Source organism: Haemorhous mexicanus, chromosome Z, assembly GCF_027477595.1.
Source record: "Haemorhous mexicanus isolate bHaeMex1 chromosome Z, bHaeMex1.pri, whole genome shotgun sequence".
Lineage (NCBI taxonomy): Eukaryota > Metazoa > Chordata > Aves > Passeriformes > Fringillidae > Haemorhous > Haemorhous mexicanus.
The window spans coordinates 19823184-19846954 of record NC_082381.1 but is presented as its reverse complement, the minus strand read 5'-3'; the positions used below and the strand labels follow the sequence as shown (position 1 = coordinate 19846954).

Genomic DNA, 23771 nt, shown 5'->3' with positions numbered 1-23771 from the left:
TCCCACTGAACCAGAGAATCACTCCCACAGCAACAGCATAAATTTTCTACTAAAATGATGCATCTAGAAATAGACTCTGCCAAAGGCTACGAATGAGAAAAGCAGAATGAAGGTATGACAGCCAGACGAGCATCACAGAACAGAGACCAAGAGCTTTAAACAACTTTAAACTTTTAAAACATCCTATATTCAACGTGTTCCTGTGACAAATTAAAGGCAGGCAAGCAGGAGGCTGAATGCCTGGTCCCACTCACATCAGTGGGATTGGTTGCCATGGACTTAACACCGAAGTGACATGTGTAGATTGTGTACACATAAGTCAAGTTTAGACTCATCAACACATGTGACCAGCTCTTGTAAACAAGCTTATCTGCTTTCAGCCTGGCCAGGGCAGCACAGGAGGCTGTGCTGATCTGCCCAAACAACAAGAGTTGGTTTCTGGTGAATTTGGACCATGACCCGATACACGGGGCTCTGGGAGTGCACTCTGGGCTCTCAGATCCCCTCCCCTGAGGTCACAGGTAACTTTGTCATGAACTCTTAATCCCAGAAATGTGTCTTTTAAAGTCCTTAGTGCAGGAGCAAGCAATCAGGTGCTTCACTTCCTCCTGGCTGACTACAGCTGTCTAATCAGCAGGTGCCACACCAAGAGTAGGGCAGGTTCTCCTCCTTTCAGCACCAGCTCCCACTGCATTCTCACGCTGGAAGAGCCTCTTATTCTACATCTAACCTCTTTATTGAGTGAGGTGTAAAAAAGGGGCTTCAATTCATGTCATAGATTTTACTGGAAATTAAGCCCACGTGTACAACTTGCTGAACCAAGTAAAAGTCTAAGTGGATTGGGGAATACAAGCTTAGGTTGTGGCCCCCATTAGCAAAAAAAAATTAAATTTTGACGAAACAGTGTTAGTTCCATGCCACTGGACCATCTAAACTTCCCTGCCAGCTTCCTGAAAAATGCAGGTTGTTTAAAATTGCAGCTACACAAACTGCAAACTTTTCTCATAGGCCACAGAAAGCATCATTCCCAACCAGCAGTCTCTATCATGTTTTCTTAAGCTGAAAGAAACAGCAAAGGTTCATATATGTGTATACATATTTTTTTTTAAGCCCCAGAGCCAAGAAAATGAGAAGTTATCTGTAGGTGCTACAATTTTCTGCCACAAACGTGTTTGCAGACTGAATTCTTTAAAAATTGTGATTTTAAACTGAAAGCACTGTCAACATTTAAACAGGATTGCAGCAGCAAGAGCTCATACAAATTTCAAAGAAGAAAGACTCCAGGGACTGGGTCTGCACCTTATGGTATGTTTGTTAGTGAGATGTTCCCCATGACAAGAATTAATTATTTCAGAGTAGTCTAATGTGTTAAAATACGTCTATGAACTATCAGCATAGTTCACACACTTGGAAGTACAGGGAGGTTTGATTTTTCCATGAAAAGAATAACCAGGTGACAAAAGAAGAGCTGCATCTAAGGGTGAATCATCTACACTTTACTATTGAAAATAAGGATCCCTGTGCAACAATGCCTAATTTAGTGTGGTGTACGCAGAATATTTGGGCCACATTTTAATTTAGGAGGCTACTGTTCTGCAGAATAAATAGGTACAAATTGGGAATTGACTGAGGAGGCATGAGAAACAGACCAATGAAAGTGACAGAAAACAATTAACACTGGCAGAGGGAAGGACAACTTTTTTGGTGGAGGATGGAGACGTTGTGTGTGGACACAGGTGCTGAGACTACTGTGATGACCTATAGGGTAGGAGGGAAATATTAACCAGGGGCCTCATTTGTGAAACCAAACAAACACTATGACAGACCAAATTTAAACTTGTTGGGCATCAGTGGCTCCAGACAACTTCCAATGGCTAAGAGTATGTTCCACTTGCCAGCACTCACTTGCTCTCAAATTCCTTACAATATATCCAAAAATTTTATAACCAGAATGCAAACTGGCAGATGAAAGCAGAAGGATAATAAGGAATACATGTGAGTTACAAAATTATTCTCTAGTGGCATCTCATTTTCTCATTAAATGGTAGGTCAAAATTATCTGTTGCCTTCTGGCAGCATAAGGAGAGTATCACCAGTGAGATGCTATCAACATGTGCTTCCCCCACCCCCCATTCCTCCACCCAGAATCTCCTGATTAAATTATCACATATGTTTTATCATTAAAATATGTAAATTTTCAGTGAATTTACATTTTTGCATCTCAAGCCTTCTTAACTTCCTGAAAAGCTGTTGTGCTCACAGTTAGTGCTCACATCATTGCTATTACCAATATAACACATGCTGCTTCTGTAACAGCATTAGCTAGCGTGGATTTTTATTCCCAGCAGGCATCAAATAATTTACCATGTGAAATTTAAAAAAAAAAAAAATTAAGACCATGAGATAGCAGAGTTGCTGAAAATGTCTCCTAGCCTAAAAAAGATAAAGGCAGAGGACAGTGAGGCTGCAACATGGCCACATATCTTTGCTGCCTTGCAGCTGGTGAAGTCTCTTCATTTGAAGATACAAAGTAAAATCTTACAGTTTAAAAAATATACTGGACAGATTTTAATCAGCTAATATAATGCAGACAGCATATAGATCATTTGTGTCTTAAAAAAAAAAGGAAAAATTAGTATCTTGATTGCAAAAATTAAGAAAAAAATATTCAACATTTGTTTTATAAACCTGAAGTGCCTTCACTTGCTGAAGTGTGCTCACCTCTCCTCCCTCTGTTATCTCCTTTTGTAGTGAATGCATTCAGTATCACAGATGAAGCCTGTTGTCCAGGTCCACTAAAGTCTACATCAGATTTCCCTTTCCCTTCTCAGACAGTATCTCAGCAATGGTGAAGTAATTTGCTTTTATGAAGAAATCCAATTCCTCCACGTAGCCAGAAAGTGTAATAAAAATATCATTATTAAAACATGATGATGCTTACCACAGAGGAAGAATGTCTGGACATTTTCAGGACTAAGTAATTGCTCCTAAACAGGCTCCACCAAAATATAAGAATTTTTCCCCCGAGGCTCTTCTGGGCTGGAGGTACTAAAGGTGAGGACACTGCCCAGGGACAGAGTGCTGTGAGCAAATATTCAAGAACTTGTTTTTTCAAGTCATCATCAAACATCGAAAATACTCATTTCTGCCTTTGAGTCCATCCAGAGTCCAGGACCACACTCCTCACACACCTCACTCACCACAAGGATAAAAAATGCCCCATTCAATAGAAGGGGTTGACTACCAACACTCCCTTGTTGAAGAATCTTTGTAGAATTTCAACATTCTTTTATGCTCTTCCCACATGCATGGGATAGATGGCAGTCTTTTAACCATCTGCCATCAGGAGATTATTTCCCTGTCCATAATTCAGAAGGCCAGACATGAAAATTGTTCAGGCTTAATATGACTAAACTTGGCACTCATGTTCAAGAGTGCCAATACAAATTTGCAACAAACCATATTCTTCTCTGGTTTGAGTCATGTCCAGTGCTCTTTCCACCAGTTTGTGTAACAGGCACTGCTAGGAAATATTTTTGTCTCTGACACACTTGATCTTAAACAATCTAGGTTACTGGGAGAAGGATGAGCCTTGGAAGGCATCCAAACTAGTCAATCATTCTGGCAGTTATGGAAGTCCAACTGCTGGAAAGGTTTTGCAAGAGCTAAATGTAACTTCTAACAGGACACGTATAAGCACAACATGACACTCGGGCACAGAGGACGCCACAACCTCTATGTGCCTAAGTATTACTTGCATATTGAAAAAGATATTTGTTTCACTCATTAAAAAAAAAAAAACCTTTGAATTCCTGGTAACAGTGACACACTGAGCACTGGTTTATTGATGAAGTAACTCAGGAATACATTACAGTTTTATTTAAGGCATTGGGAGATGGTGACAGATCTGAGGAAAGAACTGACATCTTTCCGTTCTTGTTTTGCATGGAACAAAAGAAAACTCAGCTTTTCTGCAACCCCTGTCTTAACTGCAAGCTTTTACCTTTTTTCAGCTTTATTCCTTCATTTTGTCAGGAAAATCCACAAACGCCAGGGTTTATATCCAAAAAGGAGACAGAGGAGTCCTTCACCTTAATTGGAATAAAGGGAGAGAGTCCACCGGGGCACACGGCCGCGGGGTTTTCTCTCTCAGGGTTTCAGAGGGTGCAGCCTCCTTTCATCCCAAACTCCCGGCCTCATGTTGCCCTCTGCCTTTCCCCTTTGGCTGGGGTACAGCCTTCCCGAATCACCTACTCCATATCCCCCCTTGAACCTCCTGTTCTGCCCCAAAGTCCCCAAGTTCAGGCTTGTGCAGACCCACTTGTCTGTCTCGGGAGGCAAACTGTCTGAGCTCTGGAGCAAACCTGCTGCCCAAAGTCAGTACAGATGTTAAGACCCAAATGCAAGTCGTTCAACATCCATACCTTCACCCATCCCATTATTTGTGAAGACATGAGCACACATCTTTCCCTGCACTGTGATTCCTGTTGTGTATGTGTCCTTACAGAAGTGGAACTGATCATGGGAGTTAGAAAGACTTCAGGCAGCTCAGGCCACTGAACAGATAAATAGATAAGATGAGCAGCCCAAAGAGCCACTGAGAACAAGTACTCTTAATGGGAACAAATACAGGCAAACAATACTCTGTAATTTCCATTAACTCTGGGTCAGCACAGAATGTAGCATAATAAATGTCACATATAATTTATCAGTCCCCTGCATTCGCTTTACAGTACTTGAACATTAACATTGAATATGCTTTTAAAAGTTTGTACAGAACCTCAGAGAAGTTACAGAGTCTGCAAACAATGTAAGAGATCCCATTAAATTATATGGATATTTAAATGTGCGTGCAAATCAGAGAACACAATAAACAACTCATATTCTCAACATTTTTTCTTCCTGTTTAAGTGTTTAACACCAGGTCATGCTTTTGCAACAGAGATGCTTCACAATGGTAATCCAAAGCCAAACACACTTCACCAGCTGCCAGTTCACCCTGTAAGATGAGGGAGAGAAAGAGTGCTTTGGTCCTGACATCACAAATGAGGTTGTTCATTTACTGCTAATGGCTCCATATATTGAAAAGAACCTGCAAAAGCACAGTCTCTGCATTTCAAAGGGTCAGCACAACTTGAAGACCTGTCCTCCTGTGCCCAGATCTCATCCAAAGTTCTGTTTAATATAAAATTTCAAAAGGAAAAAATGTTGTTTTGAAACAGCTTCCCTGCAATGAAATGGAATTGAGATTTTGGAGTTTGACGAGCAAGTGCATATTATTGATAAAAGGCTGATACACTCTGAATAAGCTTTAGTTTTTAATCCAGAAGTGGTGATTGTTAGTTCATGAAGTACCTGAAAACAACAATTTAAGTTAGTTACCTTCACTTTGCTACTGTGTGAATTTTTAATGTTTTTTTGTTTGTTTGTGGGTTTTGTTTTGCTCTTGGTTTTTTAAAGATATTCTTAAAAAATAGGTTTCCAGGAGGTTTGCCTATGTTTTCTTCCCAGGTCAATAGTTAGCTTGCTAACTAAGAGGATGATGCAGAACTTACTCTCTGATGTTTGCAGTTATCCCAAGATGCACACAACTCAAGAAATACTCAGTCTTCATGGTTCTTCATGAAAGCATTCAAAACATAAAGTACTTGTAAATATTTTTAATTTCATGAAAAAGAGTACCTAAGCTGTTCAGTGTTTATACATACCCATACCTACTCTGAATAGGTAGAAATTATTCCTTCCTTATATGAGGTCATATTTTCAACTGCTTCTGTTTTAATTTTACCCATACTGAAGAACTAGAAAATCAGGAGGAGGGGGCAAGGGAGGAGGGAACCCAGGTTGGATAAGGATTCATTTTGGTGCTATTTTTCAGTGACAGAACTAAGGGAAATAGAGTAGAAGCCTGCCTCAAATAAGCAAGAGGAAGCAGCTCTAAGTTCTGAAAGTATTTGCCATGGGGTACTGCTGATGCCAAAAATGTAGATGGATTCAAAATAAGCCAGGCAGATTCATTAATTAGAAAGACAAATCCGTTGTTTGAATCCCAAAACAGCTAGAAACCATGTTTGCCTCCTGTAGTCCATTAACTTCAACTTGGTAAAGACTGAGAAAGTGTTTCAGCAAAAGTAGACATTCTTGCTGTGTTTCACTTTTCCTTGTCTTTTTTGGCCACTTTGGTCAGATCTAACAAAGCTGCATTTGTTGTTACAAAGAAGTTTCACATTTTTTACTTCAGCATGAAGCAAAATTTAAAACAGCAGGTCAGATAAAAATATGATCTTACTAAAGAGATTTTTCCTATAGGTTATTTTTCTAAATAACCTTTCAGTTCATCAACACAGAAAACTTTCTTTCAAGAAAATCTCATGATCTGTGGGGACTTTTGGTAGAAGAGACCAACTCCCACAAGCACCTTTCAGGTATTTTTATGGAGTTGTAAGAGAGTGACTTCCCTTCCTGTGCTGTGGGATCCTGGTTTGCTTTAGAGCCCATGAATCATAGCCCTGATGTTCGTATAGTGAAGGGTTGGAGATGTACAGGACAGAGCAACAAGAAGGCAAGAAGGCAGGCCATTGTCATCAGCCTGGCTTTTTGGTGTACTTGGTTTTCCTGACCTTCACTCTCTGTGGATCCAGTAGTGTAAGGCAGTATCAGAAAGGTTTAACATTTCACCTGAGTTTCTGCATTTAACTTCAATCCTACATGTACTGGATGGCCTCCAAACCCCATGTCAAACTTCAGTCCCTTTGCAACTCTTAGGCCATGGCCAGTCACCACACGGAGTTCCGAACTTTTGGGCTACAAAATGTATACACAAACAATGCAGTAATTAACTAATGAATGGTGCAAATGCCTTACTGTGAGTCAAACCCACCAGCCTTCAGCAGTACACACACAGCAGGAGATTTTCTTGGAAGAAATGGCCATAAGTTGTGCATGGGGAAGTTCAGACTTGATATCAGAAAAAAATTTGCACTGGCAGAATGGTCAGGCATTGAAATAAGTTGCCCAGGGAATCTCTGGAATTGTTCAAGTGTAGAAAGAATGAGATGGCCTAAGGTCAACAACACATTCTTCTCTGTCACTGTGACTATCCAGGTACTCACCTTTGTAGAGAGAAAGGAGCAAGATAAAATTTTCAATAAGACTATAATTAGATTTATCAGTACTCACATGACAATACAGTGACTCACATGAGTGAAGTATTTTGGGTTCACAGAACAATTTCTTATTGGATTTCTGGATAGAATAAAAACCAGTGATTTCTATCTCTTCATTATGAATATGAACACTATTACATGATCCAGTCTTATTAGGAGCCAGACTTGACCATTTAATGTTCTTTTATTTTGCTAGGAAGAAATTGTTTCGGGTTGAGTTAGAGTAATGTTTAAGCATTTGATTGTGTGGATAACTTATCTGTGTAATGGTAATAAATCACTCTATTTTCCCTGCAAATCTAGAAGTTTGGAGCTGTTTGGAGCTAATGCAGATGAGCAAAGGATTTTGCTGGAGATGGAGAAGAGAGGTTGAGCCATTAGCAATTCCTGGGTAAAAGGCTTGAGCAGCAATCTCCACAAAAATACAGTTGGTCACACCATGGAAACTAAAATATAGTTTTCTCTCTAATCCAGCTTACCATGAATGCAGATATCGTTTCTTTCATTGCTTTTCTTCTTACATTCCAGTTTTCTCACGACAGGACTAATACTGAGTGGTAGGACAAGAGCTGGAGCTAAGAGTTGGAAATCCTCTGTACTGTTTCTGGTCATTCTGCTGACTTCTTAAAGGACATTTAGCAACAACAGGTGTATCAAGACTGCACCATGAGAAAAGCAAGAGCTAACAAGCTAGCACCAAGCTTTTTAGGACTGGAAACCACAGCTGGGAGCTGAATCCTTGGGTAACACTCCTAAATGACAATATACAGATATTTCTACATGGCAGTAGATGGCCCATTTTTTCCAGATGGTCCGTTTTCCTACAAGTCACACAGTTCTAACAACACTTACGCCTATTGCTGTCAAGTTAAATTTATCCAAGTCCAGCACTTTTAGTCTTTGAACCTCCCATTGAGGAAGTGGAAATTATTACAGACATCATAAAATGAGTGGATGCGGCTTAGACTGAGAGTTAGCTCCTCAGAAAGTGGTTGCTAACAAAATAATAATGGAAAAAGAAGGACCTGCCATTCAAGTCAGCCTCTAATAGGAATGGAAGCAGTCTGTAACAAAGGATAATTGTTACAGTTTGAATCCTAGAGTGGAAATTACAAAGATTAAAGGAACAAATAAGATTTTTCCTTTATTTCTGTACAATCTGAGTAACAATCCTGTTCTTTTAGTAAGACATCATCCCTTTTAGTCAAAGGAGAAAAGCATAACTAAACAATGCAAAGAAAGAATCTTGTTTGGAACTGCGGAATACAGACAAGAAAATGCTGAATTGACCAGATGTGTCTGCAGAATTTGATGCAGCTCTTCAAATTTCTGTAGATGATATATGGCAGGAGTGGGGTGAATACTGCAAGAATAATTTCATATAAACTGAGAGAGTATTGACAAACATAGTTGGAAACTTAATCAGTTAATGCAAGTAAATGCTTTTCTGGTTTTGGGGGGAATAATAGTCATAGCTAAGAGGAAATCTGATGAGTGTCTTTTGACTGATTGGAAAAGGAGGAAAATTACATAATTCTCTTAATCATGAAACTTTTTATTTCATTTGACTTAAAACAAATTTAAATGGTTTTCGTTTGTCTGTCGCTTTTCCAAATATGTGTTTCCAATATCTAGTGAGGTTAGTATTTGTGGGAGGTGAAGTCTGTGGTAATGTAGACTAATTACAACAGAACAACAGAGGCTAGAACATCATTTGAAACTGCCAGTTGTCCTTTTCTATTTAAAGACAGTGAATTATTTCATTTAATGTTCTCCAATGCACATACAAACAGTTACTCAGATTTTCTGAACGTAATTCTCAATCATGATTAAGAAAAATTCAAGAACTTATTAGCAATCTTGTCTTTGTAAGTTTTACAAAAGTCTTGTTTAAAGCTTTTATCCCAATCTCTTTCCAAAACAACATGCTATTTTATTTTGGAAAGACAGTAGAAAATTAATTTATGGCATATTATAAAAAATAGTTTTCCTGGTATTACAGCAGGCTGTCTTGTAGCATAGAAGCCTGTTTCTTGTCACTGACTAGAGATTCACTGTAGATATCTCTAATTAACAGGAATCTGTCATTTTAATTGACAGTTCACTTAGGACTGACAGTTATTAAAAGCAGACAGCTAAAACAGCTTAATAGTTACCTAGTCCACAGCTTCTCTCTTAGAAGTGTAACCAGCATTTTAAAAAGCGTTTAAATCAGAGTAACATACAAATCTGGAGCAGTGTATATAGCTGAACTTCAGAGAGGCTGCTGTAACCATTCTTTTACTGATGGAACACACTGAGATGGCAAGAATATTCTACCATCTTGGTTCAGCTTTGGTTCCTTCTCCAGCCTCATCTTTGAGTTTAACACTGACACTCCACTCCTGGGCACGAGCCCACAGCACTTGATAGATCAATTAAAATGGGTTTAAATTCACCTTATTCTTGGAACATCTTAATCTAATGCCTCAGTCAGTACATTCTGTCTCTGTTTAGGCTGTCCAGGCCTATCAAGGAGCTCATGATCCATGCTGAAGTTGAGTAACAAGTCACAGGGCCAACTCCTGCTGATCCCAGAGTTCCATCTGTCTTAGTCCAGAGACTTAAGTGGAGTTGGGGTCACAAGGATGGGTTATGTCAAGATTAAAGCTATCATCTGTAGTGATCTGTGGCTCCGGGATTTCCATCTACAACATATCAAAATGATAAATAAGCTGAGGAATGAGTATCTAAGCTGTGCTATGGTTCTGCTTGAAAAAAATGTCCATCTTTTCAAAGCTTTTCCTTAGAGCATGAGAGGAAAAGGCATTAAATGAAGAACAGCCCCTCCTCACTTATGTCAAAACAGTCCATTTACATATGGATGATATAATCCAGAGCTATTCTTTAAACACCAGGTACTAGGCTCAGTTAAAAAACATTCTCATGAGCATGAAGCAGAGAATCTAACATGGTAAGCCTTCATAAGCACATAATGTTTTCAGTATCATTATCCCTTAGGATTAAAATTTATGTCATTATTTCTCTCCTGATATTTCACCGATTTTTTTCCTTTAATTTTGACAATTTCAGTACTTTCTTTCTTTACAAAGGAGATTATTAAATAGTTATAAATTAGGTCTAAAATTTGGCCAAGCTCACAGAAACTGATATTTTTATGAAAAAATAATTTGTACCTTAACCTTCTGTTTAGAAAGACAAATCTGTTCAGGTCTTGACAACCCCTAGAAACATTCAGTGCATCTCACTAATTAGGTTCTTTTGAGAAAAAATTCTGTACATTTTTCACGTAGTTTTATCAAGTTAGTACTTTGGCAATATCTTTGTATTTTTCCACTACATTTCTTTCTCTTGCCCTTTAAGATCTCAACACTGTCAATCACAATAGACAGACTTGAATCCCAGTTTATATAGAAACCAAGTCAGTTTTCAGAAAGGCAGAATTCCAGGTTTGGGCTTTCTGCTTGTGAAGACATCATTCTGTTTGGTCCTGCAAAGAAGGCCAGGATTGAAACTTGCACAGGATTGAAAATATCTTCAAAGTTTAACATTAGCCAGCTGGGGCACTTTTGGACCCTGTGACCCTGCCTAGGCAGAAGGGCTTTAGGACCATCTGAGGCATAAAGGTAAGATCTTGCACTGTAAGGGCAAAGAGACCTTCTACAGCACAGCCTCAATGCTCCCACAGCTAAGCAGGGAAGAGGAGAAATGTGAATGTTTGTCTTTGCTCATTATTGGCTTTCAGCAATCAGCCCCTTGCTTCCCTGCAGGAACACTGGTATTACTTCATTACCTACAAGCCCTCTTGTGTAAATGATGCTCTGTGCTTTTCTCCTCCAATCAGTTTTGTTGTTGTTGTTGTTGTAACTCCTGTGATATTCAGGCAATTTTTCATTAATTTCTGAGAGATGCTGCAATGGGGACAGCATCTCTAGAGAGGACATTCTCTCCTGGGTCAAGTACCATTGTACTGGGGCCCATTCTCTTCCTGAGGACAGACAACCTTTCCTACTTCTGATTGCACACATTCTTTAAATCGCATCATGCATTTTCCTGACTGAGAAACGAGATTTAATTGCAGTAAGCACTCAGCTCCTGAGGATACATCACAGTCTGTTTCTTGCACAATTTGCTGTCTCCAAGCCTAAGCAGCAGAGTCTCGTTCCAGAAATACATTTCTAGGTACCACCTTCACACTAAGAAAACTGCACTTTGTGTCTCTTCCTCAGCTGGCTGTGTGGTTTTGCAGTCTCTTTTAATAGTGTTTCTTGGACCTTTCACCATTCCCAGAGCAAGCATCTTGTACCCCAGGAAGAGTCTTTGCTCAAACACAAATTGTGTTACCAAATGGTTATGAAATAGGCTAAAGAAGCTATTGTAAAAAAGAAGAAGAAAGACAAAAAAGAAGAAAGATCTATAGCTGCAGCAGGAGACCCAATATTGTGGTGATACACAAAATTGAAACCTCAGTGGATAAAAGGCAAGAACTTATAAAACAGCCAACTGTGTTGTGGCACATACCAACTCTAGAATAAATTTTTATCAGCCATTCACTTGAAATACTTTCAACTCGTTTAGCAGCCTAATTCTTCTACGCCTCAGTGCAGATCTCTTGAATACCATTAGCATTATTCAACATTCTGCATCTAATTTATTGAGCTTCTTTGCTATGGGATATTAAACAAAATAATCATGCATTAGACATAATTAGAACGTGACTGAATTAATTTCTGTAATGCTGATTATAACGGATAACTGCAAAAGTAATTCACACCTTGGTGCTGCAGAACCAATAGGATGCTTAAGTCAGCTCGCAGTGTAAAAGGTACACGGTGCACAGACTGCCATGAACAAGCACCATAATTTGCAAAATATTAACTGAAAGTGTGCCTGTTGACTTTCAGAGTAGCAATTTACAGTGTTTCATAATAGACTATGATAATGTAATCACAGACTGCTGTAATTGCACTAAATTTGATCATTAAATTCGTGGCTCTTCCTTTGTGCACCCAACCAGCCATTTCATCCCATACGGCAAACACCTTGGGCAAGCAGGAATTGCCCTTGTGACTCTCTTAATCTTTCCTTCTGTGCACTAGAGATGGATTCCAAGGGCACATGAAGCACATGCTCCATGATTCTTTTGGAGAACGAGAGAAGTTTGATGAACCAACAGTTCCCCCCATCCTCCACTTCACCTCGGTTAAAAATGGGCACAACAGCCTCAACCCACTTGTCAGGGACCTCCACAATGCCAATGCTGTCACATGGGACAGCAGGTGTGCCCAAGTCCTGTGCACTCCCTTGGTTATGAGGTGACTTCAGAGCTCTGCACTCCAAAGTTTCAAACTCAATTGCTGGCAATTCCCTCAGAGAGGATGCTGGTACACACTGAAAACGGAAGCAGGCTTTGCCTGTGGAGACTGAAGGAAAAAAAAGTATCAAGTATTTCTGCCCTTTCCATATGCATCAGTGGGTTGTCATCCTCACCCACCAACACAAAGGGAGCTGCAGGGATTTCTGTACAGATGGTGCTGTTTACTCTAGCACCATGAATAAACCATCTCAATTAAGCACTGATGTAAGCACTGCTGAAATAGCTTACATTTGTCTTGATTCTGTTGAAATGTAATTCTTCAAAGAGAACGGGGCAGTCATCCCTCACCTTTTCTTTAACCCAAACCAATGGGCAAACATAAAGGTTAATCACAAACGTGAAGAACAACACAGCCCTGTGTGAAAAAACCTGATGTTCAACAAAATATGTAACCTGACACACTCTGAAAACACATCTTTTACCTGGGCTTTAACCTTTCCTTCACAGGACAGGAAGGGACATGTTGCATTACAACAGGCTGGTGACTTTTCAGTTCCAGCCGTGCCAAACAGATGGAACAGTTCCAGAGGAGCAGGAACATCACTGGTTGTAAGAAAAGAATGTCATGGCTATGTTTCTCAGTGAGCTATACTTACAAAATCCTTTTGAGGCATGTGAATCTGAACAACCCCCAAAAAGTGTTTGCAGTGCTAATGGATGAGTTGCAAAATTCATGTCTTATTCTGAGATCAATATTGGGCAACTTCAGAAACAGTAAGTGATGGATCTTCAGCTGTGTAGCTGTAAGGCAACTCTCAGCTTGGCTACAGGCACATAGAAAAGGGTGAAGAAACCCTCTGGACTAAGTAAAGTAGGTGAGTTTTCTTTTTATTTCCAGTGTCTACAAAAATAGCAACTGAGTGAGGATTCTGTAAGTATTTTATTCCACCTTATTCTATAGGTGATTTCAGGTAACTGCAAAACACCAAGGTGATCTGATCCTTCAGGGTGAGGACCTTTAAAACACTCATAATCCAACAGTCATAGAGCCAGCACATCTTTTAACACACTGGGTAGTCAGGGAGGCAGTATTTTCTTTTATTAAAAGATTATTTTTCATAAAACAAATAGCTCTTAAGATACAAATGGTGATGTGGTGAGAAGATTAACATACGATACTAGGGAAACATCAGACAACACAGTAGAGTACTTATATAATAGTGATCCTTGAACAATGCTAAACTCCTTCACAGGAGTTTAAAACAGAGCACATTAACAGAGTTCAAATATGCCAACAAACACCCTGCCTTTTCTAATTCACAGAATGCAAATGAGTACCTTCCAGTGTCCTTACTCTAGGACTACACTTGCAGTATGACAACTTGCACAGATAGATCTTCCTTATATTTTTCTTGAAGAAGTAAGAGTTAAATTTGAAATGTACAAAACGTTGGAGGGCTTCAAGTCAGAGGTATAGGTTGGCTTCTGAACAATGTAGTCAACGTAAACATTGCTACCCTTCTACTCTGTCTTCATGTTTGCATGCCTCATAATATCTCTGTTTTTACTTGAATGAGAAAGGAAAGCAAGGACTACTAAAATTGAAGGCTTCTTATGGTTTAGAGAAGAGCAACGTTCACTGTGCAGCATCTGAATCCACCCAGTAGCAAATTCAGGTAGCAAGGTCCAACTACCAGTTAAAACAACCAGGACTACCAAATATGTCTGGAAAAAATAACAGTCAAAAGAAAACAGTGGAAGTACAGAGAACCTAACTTGACAGGACTGCTATGTGACAGAGTTGCTAAGAGCAGCAGCTGCACTCAGGAACCAAGAGCTGGCAAAATCATGGTGAAAAGGAAGCACAGGAACAGAGGTGGGGACAGGCTTGAGAGGAAGCTGGAAGGAGTGCTGTGTCACACACAGTAACACAGAGAACTTTAACAGCTAGCTGCTACTCAGAGCTAGCTTAGGATGGGCTTGGCATTGTGTAAGAGTGGTAAAATCCCCAGCAACTGCTGTGCTTGGAAGAAAACCTAGAGTTAACATGACTATCCCTTCATCCATCTAGCACTTCTCCACATCCTATTTCATATGCCATTACAAAAGCACCATGCTAACGCGAGCTCTCATGGGCTACAAAGCCCAAACTATCAAATTCAGTTTCCATGAGTATTACCACTTGTAATCAACAATTTTTTACTAATATCACAAAATACTGTCCTTTTGTGTCTCAGGCAAAGGAATAATGCAGGAAATAGCAGGTGAAATATCTACTTTCATCCACTAACAGGAGGAAATTACTTTTTATTTCTGAAGAAGCTTTTTATTAACAGCAAGTTGTTCATAATTTCGATGTGAGGTAAAAAGGACAAAATAAAAGACCAAGAACATGAAGCAATCAGAACTACTGGTGGAAGACTCTACAGCTCTAGTAATAGTAAAACACCCCTGAAATAGCAGTGATGAGTAGAATTGTTGAGAAAAAGACACGAATAAAGAAAGTGAGCTATCACTCACATCTAAATACTATATATTCTGAAGGAAGTTATTGAAGTGCTCCAGGTGGGCTTCAAACACATATATGCATAAGAAGCTGCATTAAACACATTTAATGAGGTCATACAGGACTGCAAACATCATGCCAACTGTGTTATACATACATTGCCACAAAAATCATCCTGATGTTTCTGTTTTAAGAATACAGCCTGTTTGGCAGAGTTTTTTCTTATGACTACATCAAGCAGACCATGAAAATGGAAGGGGGAAAAAAGCCCCCCTACCCTACAATCCTTACAGGTTTTGTAGAAAAATCTTGTACATACAGATTTAAACATCTGTGCCCAGAAAGGGTTCTTGGATGTCAGTGAAAAAGCAGACATGTGCACACAGCAAAATAAAGTATGTCTTCCATGAGTAGAAACACTTTTAACACTGCTCTGAGGCTAAGTCTGTGAAGCATGAAGACTAGAGCACAACTGATATTTCTCACATTCAAGGAGAGGCATACAATGTTAGAAGATTGGAGTATATAAGGTCTGGAGTATATAAACAGAAATACATTACTCCCGTTAATTAAATTGTAGGCCCCATTACTACAGGATGTTGTGAAGGATAAATGGGTTCTAAAAGAGATTAGATGAACTCACAGAGAACAAAAGGTCTGTCACAGAACATTAAACACAACTGTCAGGCTACAGCTGGGTCACAGAGATCTAATTGCTGTCTGCTGAAAGGTGCTCTGATATGCTTGAGAAACAATCACTTCATACACATCCAGACTGATATACTACAAATCTTCCTTCCTCCAGCTGGAGACAGAACAGTGGGCTTGACAGACCCTTCCTCTGATCCAACATAAAAGTTCTTCATCCACTCTTCCTTCTTCCACAGAGACAGGTCCGCAAATACTGCCTTATCAACCTTTGAACATTGTGTCTTTATTCAGAAAATTACTCTGTAAGATCTTCTAAAGGAGTTACAGTAACACCTGCAAGCTGAGAGGTTCATTATATATTACACTGACATTTAAGGTATTTTGGACAACTTCAGATCAATCCAATAAAATTGGGAGCAATGGGTTGCCAAGAACCAAATCACCAGAAACTAATAATTCTGTGGTACAAAGGATTTTCTTAAATCTCAGTAGCAAACTTCATAGAAAACTCGTGTGTACATGATGGCTTTAGACTCAAGGACAGTAGGTTCAAATTGGACATGAACAGGAAATTTTTCCCCGTGACAATGGTGAGACACCATGACCAAGAGAAGCTGTAGTTGCCCCATCCCTGGAAGTGTCCACTCAGGCTGGAAGGGGCTCTGAGCAACTTGGCCTAGTGAAAGGTGTTCCTGCCCATGGCAGGGGGTTGGAATTTGATGATCTTTAAGGTCCCTTGCAACCCAAGCCTTTCTATTTTTGTATGATTCTATGTTTGCAGATAATTTGTTCCAGTACACATGACCAAAAGGGGTTTAATGTGATGGTATTAAAAAAAAAAACAAACAAAAAAAAACCCAAAAAAAACGCCAAAAAAACAAAACCAAAAAAACCCAAAAAAAACCCCAGCTATGCAGTACAGCTGATCCACACTATTGCTTCAGTCTTCTATCAAATGCAATGAACCTCCTTTTGAGTTTACTCATTAAAATGGCAGATATTTGTATTAGTTACTCTGTTGGTAGGAGTACATGGCTTAAGCATGAGAAATACAAAAAAGCAAAGGCCTTGTTCAGGAAATTCTTCTGCTGGAAGTACGTACTCTCAAGCAACAAAGTTCAAGATAATTCACTCATGGGGTCCCAAACAATGCCCAAACATTATGGTTTGAAACCTAAATATCAATTTGTAAAAAAACCCATCTGATTTAATTAAAAATTCCTCAAAACAAAGCTTTTTTTTCTAGTAATCTTTTCTGTTTTCCTCAAGAAAAGAAATAATTTTCAAATGAAACTGGGCCTCCCAAAAATCTGGGGTTTTTTGTTCAGTTTGGTACTTGGGTTTTTAGGGTTTTTTTTGAAGTTCAATCACTGCTAGTATAGCTGGAAATCTTTGCCTTCAGAAATAAATGTCTGCAAAAGTGAGAAGACAACTGATTTTTACAACCATCATAAGAAAGGTGCTATAATTGCAGAGGAACACAATTTTTAGACTAATTTACTTTAAACTATTGCTTATAAAGTGTTAACAATTCAGACTTTTTCTTCTATTTTTGCATCAACAATGACTTTATTAAGAACAATATAGTTTTTGGCCTCCTGCACGGAAGTTACATTCTCACTTCTATTTCTTTCCCCCGCAAATCATTTCTTCATGGTGAACTACGTTTTATGTAGCCATGGAATCAGAGAATCACTGAATGGCTTGGGCTGGAAGGAACTTGAGAGATCATCTACTTTCAACCCCGTGCCATGGGCAGGGGCAGCTTCCACAAGGCCAGGCTGCTCAGGGCCTTGAACCCAAATGTCTGTCCACTGGCAGCACAGACCAACACAACAAATACTTTAGCTGCACACAGCAATTTTTTTCTTCAACTGAAGTGAACAAAAATAGGCAGCTATGCATGTTCTAAAATACTGTGCCATATGTAGATGTATAAAATACAGCACCAGAAGAAGCACTGGAACAGGATGGTGGAATCACCATCCCTGGAAGTATTCCAAAAAATGAGTAGTCTGGCACTTAGTGATATGGCTTAGTGAACAGGGTGGTAATCCAGCAGAATGCTGGACCTGGATGGTCTTGGAGGTCTTTTCCAACCTTCATGATTCTACAATTCCAAGACCCAGTATGATTTTTGGAATCCAGTATTTTTGGTAATAAATTGTACTATTCCTCTGAGGGAAATCTTATGCAGACAAAACCCTGAAGTATTTTACAGCAAAGCACTTTTCATGTATGTTAAAACACACAGACTCTGATTGAAGAGAGCCCGCAAGTGAATCCAAGTTTCCTCAAGTTGCATTGACAATATGGATAATTCTTCCAAGAGTTTTGGCTCCAATGAGAGAATCTTAAGATGTAACTGAAAATGAAAACAAGCAGTTAGCGAAACAAATACAGATTAAAAAATTAAAAGACTGTTTTCCTCATCCAATTCCAATACTTCGCTTTCAGGAAATGTCCCAAATAGGGAAAGGACTCTTTTCTTTCAACTAATTTCCTCTATTTAATACTGCTCCCCTTTTGCTAGTCTTTACAAGGCATTTTTCATTTTCTAGATGGGATAAGGCAGCAAAGTGTCTTAAATATGCTATATTTTTACCAGATCATCTTCTGACAAGGCTGCTGAATCTATTCTCATCACACACTTCCCAAGAGGGTAACTTTCTCCACTTTCTGACCTGCATCACAAATTCCTCTTTAGGCTAGAAAGGCTAGACAGATGTGCTAAGGTCAATGAGGATGATTATTTTAATTATCCATGTTGCACACACCAAGAAGAATGATGCCAGCACACACTATAGTGGCAGAGATGATGAGGTCTCCTTATGCAACAAACAGCAACCTTGCTAAAACAGAAATAAGAGAAACCTTCTGAACTTGCAGCAATTATAACTACTTAATGGATGGAAAATTTATTTTCCAAGCTACAATTTACATATCTAGGAGCCTTGATACTGAGCTTTAGTCTGAAAGACAGCAGGTTCAGTCTGGATACTAGACAAAATTCTTTACTGTGAATGTGGTGAGGCACTGGAACATGTTACCCAGAGAAGCTGTGGATGCCCTGGTATTACATGTGTCTGAATGTCTATAACCACGTTTTCCAAGTCAACTGTTATTAACTGCTTTCCCATTATTTAATATATCAGAGTATTGAAAACACTTGTGCAGCAGAAGTGTTTCAATCTTCTGCAGCACCCCTGTCTCTAGGAGCAACTGTTACTGTGCCTCAGCAGAGTAACTTTAACTAACACACACTCTGGGATAGTTTCATTAGCTCTGTGATACTCAACAGGTAACACAAGAAAGGCAGCCCACTGACAGGGAAAGTAGGTCAGGCTTGCAAAGCCTAGCGATAAATCCAACAAGATGTCTAACTTATTTCCCAACCATTGTGTATTAAATTCTTTGCTTATTTAAGACATAGCATACCTTAGCTTAACAACTAACAACCACTAAGAAGTTAGGAATGTTACAAAAAAAACCCCAAACAACCAATTCTATGTAAGGAATACAAGAACAAAACCTGTCTGGCAGGGCCCTCTTCACAACATCCTTTCTCTTGCAAGTTTTTCTTGATTGTCACCAAATGAGTTGCCAAATCATACAATTTATTCAGTTAGACATTTTAAAACCATTCTCAACCAAAATCACTTCAGATAATTCGAGCAGGCAATTTATACCTTTTTACAGCATAACCGTTATTTCAGACAGGACTAACATAAATTTTATAAGAAAACTGTTACCTTTAAAAATAGTGCCAGGTATGCCTGAGCGAGTTCGAAGTTGTACTTCTTGTTCAGCATCATCCCAATCATTCTGAGAAAGCTCAGCATCACCTCCATTGAGCCCCCACCTTCAGGGGCCAAACCCCGCAGTTCCACCTCAATATTAGATGGTCCCAAGCTTTTCAGTAAGTCAAGTGCAGCTTTATCTGTTTTAGAACATTGGGGGACACATTATCAGCAAAATCTGCAAAACAGATCCTTCACAAGACAGGCTTATTCTGAAATTCTTAAGCAGTCACTATGAATTTCAAGTTTTTACTGTTTTCTTACTTTTTTGCTTTCAATAAAATGTCTCCCTGTCTTTAATTTACTGTCCCACCACATACTAAAAGTACAGATTCACTTTTTTTGTAATTGAAAAATACAAGTAACATCTTCGTATTTGTTTCAATTTTTCCCCACTTATGTCTTCTAAGTTAAACAAAATTTCTAATTAACCACATAACATTGTCATTTCACAGAAAGAATGTATATACTTGAGATGTTGAGCTGTTAGCTGTGAATATACTCTGAAAGATGGAGATCACTACTTTTACTAGGCATCTTTACTCTAGCTGACATTTAAGCAAAACTAGACACCTTCTGGTGCATCTAACAAAATTTTTTAAGTGAATGCATGGAGGGTGCTAGGGGAAAATCTTTTTCACAGCAGAAATACATGCAATTTGTAAACTTTATTCCTCTTCATAGTTGTTCCTTCTCAGGACTTCTACCATCCTATCTGATGACCTATGAGGATTCCATCTATTTGCTTTAAAAAGGAAGCAGCAAAAACATGTTTGGTTGTAAAAATGCAACTGATAGTTATAGCACTTTTAAATCATATGTGGATTGATGTTTCTTTTGCTAAGAAGTTGCTAAGAAGACCAACTTCATGGTAACTAATGGTATTAGGCATAGGTTAATATTCCTCAGGTGGTATAAATCAATATTTGATTCCTAAAAAAATCATTAGTTCCGGTTGCCATGGGACAGAGAGAGAAACAGCAAGCGTTTCTCGCAGAGGCTTGTGAGAAATTTTAGGGAGCTGGAAAGATGTGATAACCTGTTGACTATAAACAATTTGCAGGTGGTGTTTTTCTACTTTATTTTTCTGTTCCTCTCAAGGACAGTGCGTGAGAAAGATGTTTCTGTTAGTTAGCCAATAGAAAAGAACCTGTGGTACCACTCTGTAAAAACTGTGCAGTTCTTCTGAATAAAGCTTTCTTTGCCTTTCTACAATCCTGCCTCTCTCCTGTTCCTGCCCCGACGCCAATACACAAGTGACAATTAGTCAGTTTTGAATATAACTGATTTTACCAGTACTAAATTTGAATATAACTGATTTTACCAGTACTAAACAGACGCATTAAATAGTTTTTTTAATGACATTATACAAACGAAGCATGGAACATGTTGTGAGGTTGATACACGTACAACATGGAGAAGGCTGCAGCTCAATCTGTGCTCTCAATCTTCCACCGAACCTGAGGTGTGAAGCCCTGCTTCTACCCCAACAGTAAGCCAGGATGGCTTCCAGCAGGATTCTTTCAATTTGCACAGTCCAGTCACTTTTAGGAACGATGGCTGTAATCTAGCCAGCCAAGAGCCATGCCCCCCACCAGCAGCCAGGATCACCAGGCTCTGGGATCGTGGCTGTGGCACAGACCCTGGGGCACACCTGCCATACAGCAGAGGTGGCCTGAGGCAGGTCCACATGTCCAAGTACATCAGAGTGCACCTGCTCCCTGGCAGCACCAGCTCCACAAGGTTTTTAAACATTCACCTCTTCTGAGTGGCTCTGAGGCACTTCAGTAGAACACTGTCAATCGAAATACTAAAAGTGAGGCAGAAGAACACACCTTGTTTGTGACAGATAATAAAGTTCTGCAGACAAAACGTTTTAACTGTGCTTGAGTAAGCTGGTCATTTTAAAAGAGTTTAAGCAGGGGTAGAAGAATTCCCCACAAAACTGCTTTGTAGTTTACTGTCCATTTACATTTCCAAGTCGGCTATATTAGCATCATTTAAAAAAAATCTGAGTTTCAATGATTCTGTAGCATCACAAGACAAACGTGAAAAACAGCTGGTGCATTCCGCAGGTTGTTTAGGTGATTAAATTTCAAAATAAACTGAATATTGAAAGAAATTCAACACCTTATTTTTGTATCATTTATTTCTTCCTAAGCTTTAAATTATAGGGCAATGGATTGACACGTTAAGCTCACTTAACATGAAGTAACCCTTGAAAGGAGAACTTGCTAGGCACATTATGCTTTTCATGTTTCAGTGAATCACCAGACTATTCCTTTCAAATAGGACTATTCCAAATCAATCTCTTCCTTCTTTCCTTCCTTTCCCCAGAAATGATGCATAGCACCTTTCCTGGGTGATATCATCAGCTTTCAAAACAGGTGAACGATCTTAGGAACCCAAACCTCTTTCTCCATAAGGGTTTTAGCCAGATTTGGGTTCCATGCTGCAGACAAGCTGCAGTACCAATGGATCTTTGTTCTAGTGTGGTTATCTGTGTATTAGGTGTTACACTGTACTATGAGTATTTTTTTTCTCACATCTGTAACAATTCTGACTCTAGAAATCACATATGTATCAAAATAAAAGCAGCATCAACATTTTTAGTGAAATATTTCATTAACTTACATTCATTGGTGCTCAGGGCTTCTTCAAGATGAATGTAGAAATCAGATTTCTGCGCCAGTATTCCAAGGTTTACCACCTTTGACTAGAACACAAAAGCACAGCAGTGTGTCCATGAATATGCAAACACATTATGACAACTCAATTACATTATTTTTCTATTGAGAAAATAAGACTTTGATAAATAAAGCAATAATACAGTGAGTTAAAACTGATTCTTTAAAGTCTAGCGATTTAACCCAACATTTGAGATTTCTTTTGAAATACACTACCTGAACACAATTACATTGATTCTTGTTTTTACCTGCGTATCATTTTCCTCCTCTGGTGGAATGTATCGGGGTATAAGACCAGGAAGTGTTGGGATGAAGAAAGGTGCTGACTTTGGAACCTTTGGTGGCTCTCTTGGTTTATTTTTTTTCTGTTAATTAGATATTTGAATTAAAATCATTATCATCATAGTAAGACCATGTGGGAACATTTGTTTGTCAAGAGTTTCCTTTTTAAAATACTGTGAAAACCCTAAAGACTAACTGAAAAGTAAATATACAAGTAAAACCCTTTTCCACTAATTATGAAGCTACTATTCAGCAGAAAAACAGCCCCTGTCCCAAATCCCGGCAACTGGGAAAAGCACCACATAGACTTCTAATGCAAAATCTTGAAAACCACTTGAAAAGCAGGATCAGGTTTCAAAAGTAGGTAATGCATTTTGTATAAATAGGACAAATATATGGATGTATGCTATTTTTTGCAGTTTCAGTACCTTGATAATATCAAGATTGAGGAGATTTTTCCACCTTGATTCCGGTAACAAGGAAAGGGTCACCAGCTGCTCTCCCAATTGCTCAGGTGAGACATATTCTATCATTTCATCACATGGCTCTTCATCTCCTGACACATCCACATCTTGCAGAAACAGACATCTTTTATGAACATTCATACTCCACATTCATTTTTTTAAAAAATCAATCCCAACACATTTTTTTTTGCAATTTTTGAATAACAAATGCATAATAGTTATAGACATAGGTGGTAACATAACATTGAGTTAAAAAGCTACAGAGACAATCTATATTAGCCTTATGAAGTATTAAATAATTTTAAAAGATTATAGCTAAGATGTAGAATTTAATAAACAAATTTTTAATGACTGATAAGATTTGTGCACTTTGACTGAAGTTATATAAAAGCAGTTTACAGATTTATTAAAGAAAACAAAATTTTGACAGTAATCTGTTGCTCTTTCTGAATAAATATATACACAGTAATTTCAGTTCTACATTATAAAGCTGTGAAATTCTTGTATTTAGATCCTTGCTCCATATTCACTACCTCTTCATAGGTATGACTGGAGTGGGACATAAAGATGAAGAAAATCTCAACATTAAAGCACAACATCCCGCAAGAAAAGTTATAATATCAGTCACTTGATTTTCTCCTTATTTCCTGTCTGATCTCGACCAAACATGTCCAGTTTCCCTTTTTTTTTTTTTTTTTTTTTTTTTGTAAAATATTACTTGGCTAAAGCAATGAATCTAATAGACAGGCCTGAACACCAAAGGAATGTAACCCATTAAGAGCCCTCAGCATCTAAACGGGAACTTTACACTTGCTGAAGACACAAAGTGGATTAAAGCTTTCAGCTGGAATCAGGACAAAAACATTCAAAGCTCTGGGATGAATTCCCTTCTCCCCCA

At 38.7% G+C, this 23771-nt stretch overlaps 1 protein-coding gene across 1 annotated transcript in view; it reads right to left on the bottom strand.

Annotated features, from left to right (window-relative positions):
• Positions 1–13560: 13560 nt before the first annotated feature.
• Positions 13561–23771, bottom strand: part of WDR36 (WD repeat domain 36) — a 32847-nt gene continuing 22636 nt past the window's right edge. The window contains exons 19-23 of the mRNA XM_059873386.1: positions 22838–22980; positions 22376–22492; positions 22075–22156; positions 19393–19580; positions 13561–18005 (exon numbers count right to left, since the gene is read on the bottom strand). Coding sequence (XP_059729369.1) covers positions 17856–18005; positions 19393–19580; positions 22075–22156; positions 22376–22492; positions 22838–22980 — 680 coding nt within the window. The 3' untranslated portion in view covers positions 13561–17855. The remainder of the gene's footprint in view (positions 18006–19392; positions 19581–22074; positions 22157–22375; positions 22493–22837; positions 22981–23771) is intronic.